The 11,443-nt window shown below is 47.4% G+C and overlaps 1 protein-coding gene across 1 annotated transcript; it reads right to left on the bottom strand.

Annotated features, from left to right (window-relative positions):
- Positions 1-3,329: 3,329 nt before the first annotated feature.
- Positions 3,330-7,183, bottom strand: LOC149364622 (protein hairy-like). The gene is made up of 3 exons (XM_089570151.1): positions 6,420-7,183; positions 5,425-5,620; positions 3,330-3,790 (listed from the first exon to the last, which is right to left on the bottom strand). The coding sequence occupies exons 1-3, from the start codon at positions 6,522-6,524 to the stop codon at positions 3,336-3,338; spliced, it is 756 nt and encodes a 251-aa protein (XP_089426277.1). The 5' UTR covers positions 6,525-7,183; the 3' UTR covers positions 3,330-3,335.
- Between the last annotated feature and the right edge of the window lie 4,260 nt (positions 7,184-11,443).

The raw sequence follows: 11,443 nt of genomic DNA, 5'->3' as shown, positions 1-11,443 counted from the left end.
CAATTTCTGCATGATAAACATCTCTCGAAAAAGCATTTTTTTCTGCGTGATACAGAGATACAGATATTTCGCTGACGCACAAACCGCCTTTCTTGTTGATATTGAACGCTTCAATCAGTTTTCTGGCTTTCGTATTGCTGCATCTGGCAAGGATCCGCACGGCTGAGAAGCATGGCTCACAAGAGCGTGTGAAGGGCAGGATCTGACATGTTTCGGTAAATTCGTTTCGTTCATGTTCTCTGATTCGCTCATTATCACAGTGCCCTGCTTGTCCTATGTAGGAACGACCGCACGAGAGAATTTCATAACTACCCCTTCAGCACATCTCATGAATGGTTGCCCATGCTTGGTATCACAGCCTCTTCCTTTTTCTTTTATTTTGTAAGTTCGAGGGCAAAAGCTTTCAAGCTTTTAAAAGGGGGGGGGGGGGGGGGCAGAAGAGAAGATCGGGGACACCATGCTTGCTTGCAACCTTCTTCAGATTGTGGGCCAACTTGTGCACGTACGGCACCGCCACAGGTCTCACCTCTTCTCGAGGGACCTCTGCCCCAGCTATCACTGCCTTAATCTTCATCTTCTGTAAAAGGCTTTCGGCGACCCCTATCACGAGCGAACCAGGGAATCCGGCCGAAGCCAGCCTGACCAATTTGTTTTCAAAACTCGGTCGCATCTTGCGAACGCATGACTTCCTTAGCGCAGAATCAAGGCACAGCGAAGGAATACCTCTTTTCGCTAATTTAGAATGCGAAGAGTCGAATGTCAGAAGCCCCTTCTTTGCTCGTGGAGCGTAAGCCCAGCCCACGTGATCCGTACAGAACTCAATTTTGAGATCTGAAAACTAAAAAAATTGTCCACAGGCAGTTCACATGTAACATCCAAGCCTTTTCCATGTTGTCTGAATAGAGATAAAACATTATGTGCAGCTTCAGCGAAGTTTAAGCTTGCGACCTTGGTTAAAACAATCAAATATCGTCCACTTCGCAAAGTGCTTTAGTGACAGAATGGTTTCCAGTAGGATTTACACGAACAAAAATGTTTCTCCCCTCCTTTTTTTTTTAGTGTGTGGAGCTCCAGACGTGCACCCAAATCTGCGGAGCGCTCTCAGCAACTGAGATACTAAAGGTCACACCCCAGCAGCACAGCTAGTCGGCACAGTATTGGAAATGTATTGGCAAAAGTCGGCCCATAAAGGAACAGAGTAAAACTATCCATTTTGCAATATTTGGCCAATTACCTCTGCTGCTTGGGCATCACGTGCAGGCTGTCACAGGATAGTAGGGACAGTACAGGTTGTGTGCGAGAAGCAGCGGCATGTAGAGTGAACGCTTTCTGAGGAGTGAACCTTGAGCCACGCTTCACCATCAAAGGAACGAGTATTTAGCTACCTTGCTCGCGGCCGGTTAAGCGGAACAATTACGTGCGAAAGTTTCAGTGTTCAGTTAGTCTGCCCACCCCTCGCGGTGCTTTGCCCCTATCCTGTTTTGAATAAACGTCTCACACATACGCACACATACCATGACACAGCTGCAGCTTTCAATACCTGGGATGCGAACGAACTTCGACCGCCGAACTTTGTTCCGTTTTACATCTGACCCGACCAATTCGCTTCTGGAGCGTTTTGCGAACAGCAGAAAAATGCTGGGGCTCCACAAGCGAGCATACACGACAGTTCTGGATGGAAGCTTTTTTTGAACGGGAAAGAGTTTATGAGCGCAATTTTTCATATATTGTAAGATTTCACTATAACAATCAATATATCCACAGATCTTCCTTTGACAGGCTTGGATTTTTTTTTGTTGTTAACGTTTTTGCTATCATCAAAAGCGTTCCCCATTGCTTTTCTGTGGCAGTCTTAACTGCTCCGTGCGAGCGATGGACAAAGTTTAAAAGAAATATTTTGCTACACATCGGGAAAATGAATTATTACCTTCAATATTTCCATAACAGTACCTGAGGTTTTTTTTTTTTTCAATATTCAAAATTTTGTACATGAATGTTGGACATGTTCTGACAAGAATGAAGCGGAAGCAAAAACTTCAGGCCAGCTTTTATTGGCAACACATGGTCGGGTGGAATCTACACAGTGGTCACTCTGCAACAGTCATAGTACAGTGATCCCGTGGCCAACCTTTCTCCTTAAGTCTTCATATTTCGCAGTGTCGTCAAAGGGTAACAAACATGACTTTTATTCGAGGGCAATCGCTTCACGATCTTTGTGTTCCTAAAGACACTACAGTTAAGATTATTTACATATATACATTCAGCCCATTGAGCAAAAACCGCACCAGTACTACGGCAGTAATAAATACAGCTGTGAACAGCACACGCACAAAATGCGGACACAAATTCCCCACCTTCTTCACACAAACAAGTGTTCCCCTTTTTTTTCTTTAGTATTTCAGCGGCAGTAATCAATCGCATAAATGACACGCCTATGCAGCGCAAAATGCGGACACAAATTCCCCACCTTCTTCACACAAACAAGTGTTCCCCTTTTTTTTCTTTAGTATTTCAGCGGCAGTAATCAATCGCAAAAATGAAACGCCTTTGCAGATGCCTCGGTGCAACATTTCGGGGCTATGTGATAACACCTGTTGAGCGAACACCCGTGCTGCATAGTGCGATCTCCGAAGGCATTTTATTTCAAGGCTCGGTGACAGATGACTCGCCGTCATTTCTTGCAGTGAACATCGATTTATATTCTGTTCTTCTGCAGGTGCTCTTATGGTAAAGCTAAGAATACTATTTCTTCTTAGTTCAAGCTGAAATGGTTTACACAGCTTTTTTAAGCCGTTTCCGGTGGTCATACGCTCAATTCCTGCGGCGCTTGGGTAAAAAATATCCCGCTATATAGCTACGCCGTAACATTTCAAATTGCGCACATTAAAATACCTGCTCTCATGTGGAAAGAAGTCCTTGAAGCAGATTTAACAGGGCACGGACATTGTCACAGATCGGCATCCTATAGGGACAAAACTCTGCATGCCAGGTAGGGCTACGCTGGCGTAACTCGATCACATGCAAGCGGGTGACGCTAACGACCTGTTAACCATTATTGAATGCGTCAGCAGCTTGCGCAATTCGTAGCAAGTTATTCGTTGGCTGCAACAGTTTTTTTCCCTATAGCTATCAGGCATACGCTGATACGGGAGCCATGTTATATTGCTTCATAAAGCGGTGTGTGTCGGTACCGTACACTATACTCTGAACACGAATACGCTTATATGGGAGTAAAAATAGAATAAACTATCTTCTATAGCGCACTCCCCTGCGCTAGAGTACAGCTTACTCTGTTTTTAATCCCTTCTGTGTGTTTATAGTGTACCGGTATCCGGCTACCACGGCCTCCACATGGGCTCGTTGGAGCCATCGTGTTCCATTTGTTCGTCCCTGTGCAGGCGGTAGTCTCGCGGCTGGTCTTCACACCTGGATCGGCGAAAAGATTCGGCGTCCAGCGAACCGGAATCTCCAAATTCGGACGACGAGGACTCTTCCTCGCTGGCATCGCTCACGGAGCCAGCTTCGTAGCCGTAGTCCTGGAGCCTTCCCGGACTGCTGCCGGACTGCTCCGGCGCTTCGCCATTGGTCGACGAGACGTGCTCGTCCGCGTAGCCCTGCTGAACGTGGACGCCTGTGCTGGGCGCGATGTGGTGCAACCGGGCCTGAAGGTGAGTCAGGAGCGTGTCCCGAAGCTGAGGCTCCATGGCGTTGGCGTACCGAGACACCTCGAAGACGCAGTGGCGGTAACCCTCGTGGAACCGCTGCGTGCGCTCCGCCTCTTCTTGGGAATCTGCGGCATGGTGGGTACACGTTAGGCCTATCCAGCAGGCTATGCTACGTCTTAGGAAATGACTTCAATGGTGAAATTTGTGAGAACAAGTCGTGTTGTGTTGTGTTGGGTTTAATGGCACATAGGCATCTAAGGCCATCATGCGCCAAGCACATGAGAACAAGTCAGTTAGGTGATGGGACGTAAGAAAAGGTGCCCTGTGGAAGCCGCATTCGGCAAGTCTAAATGCTAGGCTTGACGAAGCATAGTTTTGTAGTTCGCAGCATGAAAAAAGAAGGAAGGACGGGGAAGGAAGGAATAAACCAAGTGTTCAGTTATAATAGTTCTTTGTTGGGCTTGTTGGTAATGAATTGAAGAAAGGTACTAGTAGCGCACACGTACATGGACAGACAGGGAAATGACGAAGTGACGAGTGTTTATATGAAATACCCTCAGAAACATTGTCCCGCCGCGGTGGCTCAGTGGTTATGGTGCCCGGCTGCTGACCAGAAAGGCGCGGGTTCGATCCCGGCTGCGGCGGCTGAATTTCTTTGGAGGAGAAATTCTAGAGGCCCGTGTACTGTGCGATGTCAATGCACGTTAAAGAACCCCAGGTGGTCGAAATTTCCGGAGCTCTCCACTGCGGCGTTTGTCATAGCCTTAGTCGCTTGGGGACGTTAAACCCCAATAAACAAACCAAACCTATCAAAAACATTGTGGCATTTACGTAATCGAGAGCATCCAAAGAAGAGCAAACAGATCCATATATTATCGATGCGACAGCTATTATTCACCCACTTGTGGCTTTTCTTTAAACCTAACCTTAAAAACCGTGCCATAACCTGCCCCTCACCTAGACCTGGACAGGGCGCAAGGCACGACGCTCAGACACCTACAAACAAAGGCAATTCTTAGCCCCTACCGATTATGTCTAATCACAAACAGTAAATACGACTCTGCATGCCCGCACTGCGGTGAGGGGACGCACGCCACCCAAGACCATATTTTATGGGAATGTGCTGGCAAACCCCTTCCGACGACACTTTTGCCAGCTCCCTCAGCGGAGGAATGGCACAGACTCTTGGCCAGCTCAAGAAAAATAACGCAACTGGCTCTCATCACGCGAGCTCAAGAAGTCGCCCCCGACTGGAGGCCACCCTGGACTCGCCCCAGCCCACACTAATCCCTTCCATTTTGTGGCAATAAAGTTGCAACTCCCACCACCGTCATATAGATTCAATGAAGTTCCTGCATTGCATCGTTAATTAATTTATTATGTTACACATAATGTCTAACTCTTCTTCGATATTCCCCGATCAACCAGGAGTCACCATAGCCTTAATATTAAGCCATACGTCGCTTTCTGGAGTAGCATGCTGGGCTCATAGCCAGGCAGACCTCTTCTTTATTCATTAAAATCTCTCTCTCTCTCTCATACGTCGCTCGTACAAGTAATTTCAAGTGCAGTTTTTTTTTTTTTACGAACAACTGAACCACTGTAACTTAATTCCTGTATAACCCGATCTCTTACATTAACATTGACATGAAAATAACTTTGGCTAACTCTAATTTCTACTGCGTGATCACCGTCGCAGATGAAAGTGGTGTAGGATGTGCATGAGTGGTGTAAGGGAAGAAAGCTAGGCGTTGCTCACCGGCCTCGAGGTGGAACTGCCGCTGGCGGAGGAATTTGACCGTCATCTCGAGGATGTCGGCCTTCTCGATGCGTTGCGAGCGAGAGCTCTGCTTCTCGAAGGTGCCGCAGTCGTTGGCCATCAAGAAGCGCTTCAGCTCCGACAGGCAGTTGTTGATGCGCGCTCTCCGACGCTTCTCCATTAGGGGCTTCATCACCTGCGCGGCAGGCGGAGAGAACAAGCCGTACGCGTTTCGTAGTTCACATAGAGGGCGCATGACAAACGGTGCAAAGTTGGTTTTACTTCTCTTCACACTAATTCGTGATACACATGCTAAACGACAATGCCCTCACGTGACGGGGCTTGTAGTTTGGCATCGGTTTAGACGATGACATTCGGCCTTGAAATGCGTTAAAGATGTTACTCTAACTTGCTTTACAGGATGTAAGTTAACAGAGCAAAACTGGCAGTTTCTGGGATCGGAACAAATAATCTCATGGAGATATGTGAAGCGCACTCCAAGTTATAAGATTTCATCGATCGTTCAGCGTGTTTTGGAGTACATCGTGAAGCACTTACCTGACTCCTGGAAGAGTGCATTATTGACCAAAAAGTTCTGCGAGGTTGTTTATTCCTAAATTTTTCTTATTATTTTAAAGTTTATTTTTCCCTTTACTTTCTTAACGAAGAAATTGATGATCAATGCTCCACGCCAAAACATGTTTTGCACACGAGAAAGTAAGCGTATTTTATTATTTATTTTTTCACGAAAACTGTGGTCTCGGAACAATGTTTTTAAGACTGAATGCGCATTTCTATTCAGTTTCACCTCTACTTTCTGACGCAGAACTTCTGGCTAGGCTATGCTAGCTAAACCATTAAACTTCCATCTGAATATCATTTATCAGGCGCCTACAGGATGCTTTGAAGTGGACGACGGATGATACGGCGAAACCAAACATGCCGAACGACTAGAAAAATGCTTGTAAAAGCGAAAACAGTTCGAGTCCTCTCACCTTCCTTCGGAGGAATGCCGTCGACTGCTGATGGCACGCTGGTGGCGCCTGCATGATGCTCTGGTCGTATTCCAGACGTCGTCGCAACGTGCACCAAAGCTTCATCAACAATGCAGCATCGGTTCTCGAAACCCGGGTTAAAATCACAAGGTTGCTACAGAGCTGGCGGCCTAAATAATACGTAGAACCAGCGACCTGACCTCCCGAGAGAGGCCACAGCGGTCCTGGACGCTGTCGACAGGTCCGTTCACGAGTCCTCCCCTAGACGGTCCGAAACTGCCGACACGCGGGAGACGTGGTGCTGGGCACGAACCGCTGCTCTTTGATTACGAACTCGCGTCTAACGTGATCCCGGCAGCGGAGCTTTCTTTTGAAGGCACGCGAAGAAGTAGCGAGGAGGAAAGGGCAACATTTTTCTTCTCCCCCCAAGCCCCGTTTGAATGAAGGGGGGCTTTTTAAAGAGGGACACCACGCATACCTCCCCACCGTCCTCATGACTCCCCTTTATCCTTCGCCCTCTTCTTTGCTATACAGGCCGCGCAGCACTGATCCCGCTCCTCCTTGTTGCGCGGGGAGAAAGTTGGGGGAGGGGGAACTCTCTTGGGGAACGAACCCCACTGCCCCGTCCCGCCCACCGTAACCCCCCGTTTCATACCTGCTCCTTTTGCTCTCTTCACCATGGAGCTTTTCTCTGGGCGCCTCGGACCCATGCCAAGTGTCCCCTTTCCTTCTTTCTTTACTTCCCATCTTATTTTTACCGATACTTTTTTCTGTTTGTCTATTAAACATGCTCCCACCCTCCCTCAATCCGACAGAACCGGCTGTGAGGAGCGTTTAGCGACCGGTGTGTAGTGCCCGCTAACTTCTCCAGGTGACGAAATAATGGTGACTTCTCGCTGTGCGCGCTTGCACACGACGGTCGCGCGCTTTCGGGCTGGCTGGCTTGCGCGCTGCGTAACCGAAGCACGGTTCTCGCACGAGGGGGCGGTGTTACTTGCGCCCTCTGGTGGTTCAAAGTGGCCGCAAAGGCGCGCTCTTTTCTTTTGGAACCACGCCGAGAATCTAAAGACGTGGTTCGCTCAGGAGAGCGGGTCTGAAACGGAAGCCCCTAACTGGGCTCTGTGGTGAGACCGCGCCAGAACGGCACACAATGCTGGGAAAAGAAAAATTGACCTTCTCTTCTGATGAACGAAGTTCAATGGACACCCCTTGGTGTCCGTGCTGCATTGTGGTACCCCACGCTTGCTTAAAGCCTTGTCCGTCAGTACGAAAGACAACACTGCGGGAGCAGTTGAATCAATCTCACTAATCTCACAGAAAGGTAAATGAAGGCAGTAAGTCCGGAGATTTGAAGAGAAAAAGTGCACAGAAAGCAGGGATCATTGCACACAGGAGAACACAAGCGAGAGGTTAAACTGGTAGTCTTTCAGAAGTGACGCTTTCTGTGTTAGTGATGCATGAGGTAAAATAAGCCTTTCCTATTGTGACAGCTGAATGATGATGATGATGTCAGCTCCTACAGAATGAATAACTTTTTTTTAGAAGTATCACAACGAAAAGTGTTCAGAGAAGGCTATTTATTCTTTAACTATGGTGGTATAGCTCTTTACTGGCACACGAAACACTACACCAGCTATACACCAGCTCAGTCATTGAATAAGGCGGGCATCCTGTAGCCTCATGACTTGAAAACCTAACAGTGACTGAACAGTCATAAATAAAACCCAACTGTGACAATGCACATCTTAAATTTGGGCCGTTTTACAGCATGAACCCGAACTATCGGCTTACCGCAATTATCTGGAGAATAAAATTCCGGAGAAATTAATTCAATTCAATTCAATATATCTACAGTTCTTCCATTATATGAATTGGTTACTCTGTTCATGTTCAGGTGTGCTATTTTGTCCCTTAGCGTCTTTTTTAGGGTTTGGATGCTAAGCCAAGTAGCGGGACCCCCGCACTTCGAAGCTCTGGACAAGAGAGGCGAGAAGTTTTTGTCACCCTTTAAAGAGCTGGATAGCCGTGCATGCTATACGAGCCACACATGAGAAGCAATGCAGAAGCAAACGTTTCGTCTCAGAAAAAATCGTTGAAAATGACTGTACTTATTTACGTTCGCTTTCCTTGTCTTTGGTCTTCTCAGTACCCCGTACGTCGAGATAGCTGCCAGAACGATGCAAAAAAAAAAAAAAAAAAAGATGGTCTACTTGCATCGTTTGGCCAAATGTGAATTAGATGCGGTAGCCCTGAATGACCACTGTTTTCCATTCTTCATCGTGGTTATGCTTTGTTATTCATGATATTGCCATGTGAATAAAGTGGTATATCAAGTGTATTCTGTGTGTTTGCTTGGCATGGATGATGCACAGTAGATACATGGTATAATGCTTATTAGTGTGCATGCATATCCGTCACAGCTCCGGATCTGCAAAAAATCTGATGTCGGCATTGTCGTCGGGCGTTGTGAGCGGAAAAGCAGGTACCCCACCTCCCACTGAGGACACACGCAGTGCGGCCACTGGACATCTGTGATTCATCATGCGCCGGGCGCTTGTACGTGCCATTTTTATACCATCTTTTCTACCACCTAGTGCGAAACCACTATTCGATGGGTAAACCCAGAGCAAGTTCTTACGATGTAGGTGGGTTTATGCCAAATAAAAAGATGAAGAAAATAAATATTTCCGCTACTTGGTTTCAAACCCGCGGCGGCGCGAACAAATCAGCTTCGCTGGCCAGTGCATGAGAGCACTCTGCTAACGCCGCAGACGATCCCGCCTTGTGTTATACTGCAACAAACTCTTGCGCTGTGCACTGCGCGTTGTCATCTTCACCACCTAATACTGCTATGGAACTAATACCGTCCACAGACGTTCCGACGACACAGAAACGAAAAACCATGAGCTAACCAGGCTAAACAGATGCTTTCTCACGTCTGACTACGTTAAAACTCTACCACATTTTTTTCTTGCTCTTGTTTCGGGTTTTAACTCAGGCGCATTGTAACAGCCTTTTCGAACTCCTTTGGGGTGAAGCAGCCTCCACCGTCCTTCGGGTTAGCAGCCGAGCACCATAACCACTCCCGCCGCGGTGGCTCAGTGGTTACGGCGCTCGGCTGCTGACCCGAAAGACGCGAGTTCGATCCCGGCCGCGGCGGCTGAATTTCGATGGAGGCGAAATTCTAGAGGCCCGTGTGCTGTGCGATGTCAGTGCACGTTAAAGAACCCCAGGTGGTCGATATTTCCGGAGCCCTTCACTACGGCGTCTCTCATAGCCTCAGTCGCTTTGGGACGTTAAGCCCCAATAAACCAAACCAAACCATAACCACTGAGCCACCGTGGCGGCTACACGTATATATTGTGACATTTATATAAAAATATCTGCAGGAATAAAATAAAACACCCCATATATGTTCAGAACGCTTTCCTTTAGTTCAGTAATGCCCACCTCACAGTTATCCTTCCAGGTTAAAGGAGGCTACGCCTTATAGTGCAATGGGTCGCGAATTTTGACCTGCCCGACGGTGGGCGCACCACTTTCAAAAGAGCGACGTGACATGGCTTATTCCGGGCGTAACAAACTCACGTAAAACACAAGCGGTGCGCTGGCCCCAACAACGCAAAGGAAACGGATTTTTACTGCAAAAAGAGCGCCAGGGCTGGCTGCGGAACGAAAATACCTTCGCCCTCACTAGCCATCGCATAGAGTGGTTCGTCAATGTTACGGGGGAAATGCGCTTCGTGGCTTCTCACGTGATTCCTTGCTTGTGCCTTCGCTGCTGCTTCTTCAGCGGAGCCCTGTCCGGAAGGGAAGTGCGTCTATCCATCCTACGGCACGGCCATCGACAACACGCGCTTCACCAACCGATCATGCTCCTCGTCTCACCACAGCGCCGGGCCGCAAAAAAGCTTCATCGCTTCGTGCGCCTCCTGCTTATCACAGTCGTAGCATTGCACTACTGCTCATGCGCGGCCTGCATTGCTGCTTAGTTTCTTTGGAACACGTGTACACATCCACCCTCACGTGACATGTGTCACTGACGCCTCGAGCGTAGCAATGAATCATGGGCACTGTGCCCTGCAATGCGCAGCGACCGGCGATAACACGTATGATTAGCATTTAGAACGCCCTTGATAAGGCTAAAGAGGCAGCCTGTTTTTTGCCTACAGACTTCCGAAGTGTTGTTATTTATTTATTTATTTATTTTATTTTACCCTCAGGGCCTTGCAGGCATTGCAAAGGGGAGTGGGCAGAAAATATAGAACAAAAGAATGGAGAAAAAGGAAACGGGTACATCAAAGATTAGTCCTGTGTATACAATGTTAGCTGGACAAAAATAGATTAGTGCAGAACAAAATCGTCAGAGTTTACACAACACCAGCGAAAGCTTTGCGGAAGTTATTTACGTCAGTAATAGATACAAGTTCATCAGGAAAATCGTTCCATGTCTTAGAAGTACGGGGAACAAATGAGCGTAAGAAAGAAACTGTTTTGCATAATGGGATGGCAACTTTGTGGGGATTATCAATGCGGCGCGATAAGTAGTAAGGTTTATGAAATAAATTGCACGCAGAGCGGAATTTTCTACCCTCATCAGGAACCGGATGGTTTCTCGACTGGCTCTTCAAACAAGGTTTACTCCTTGAAAGTGTGAGCACCTGAGGTCACTCTTGTTACCATTTCCTCATTTCACTTGAACGGTAATCTCCTGAGGTTGTACTTATCTCTCTTTGTTTCCTTTGAAACAACCATAGAACTGCTTTGGTCTGTTCTTGTTGTAGGTCATAAAGGATTTTATGTTTGTCAAATACAGGCTGTTAGCGGGCAAGGCGTGCATGCGCTTTGCCCAGTAATATACAAGAAACCTATACGTATCCCGTAGGCTACCGGTACCGAGTACTGAGCGTAGATTGAAAAAGCGCATTTTTATCTGCTACTAGCTCGTACACTCTATGCTTAATTGGGCTCATGCGATCTTCCATGAGACAAGGTGCAGTAAGCGCGATTTATTCTCTGCCTGT

Source organism: Amblyomma mixtum, chromosome 2 (assembly GCF_055824585.1).
Source record: "Amblyomma mixtum isolate Tamu chromosome 2, ASM5582458v1, whole genome shotgun sequence".
In the NCBI taxonomy this organism is placed as follows: domain Eukaryota; kingdom Metazoa; phylum Arthropoda; class Arachnida; order Ixodida; family Ixodidae; genus Amblyomma; species Amblyomma mixtum.
Note: the sequence above shows the minus strand (reverse complement) of the source record. Positions and strands in the feature narration are given on the sequence as shown.

Bases quoted from the DNA above. Each gene is read 5' to 3' on its own strand.
- LOC149364622 (XM_089570151.1), bottom strand. From the start codon at position 6,524: ATGAAGCTTTGGTGCACGTTGCGACGACGTCTGGAATACGACCAGAGC. The intron at 5,621-6,419 runs GTGAGAGGACTC...CCTGCCGCGCAG, and splicing joins CGGCATTCCTCCGAAGGAAG to GTGATGAAGCCCCTAATGGA. The intron at 3,791-5,424 runs GTGAGCAACGCC...ACCATGCCGCAG, and splicing joins GCAGTTCCACCTCGAGGCCG to ATTCCCAAGAAGAGGCGGAG.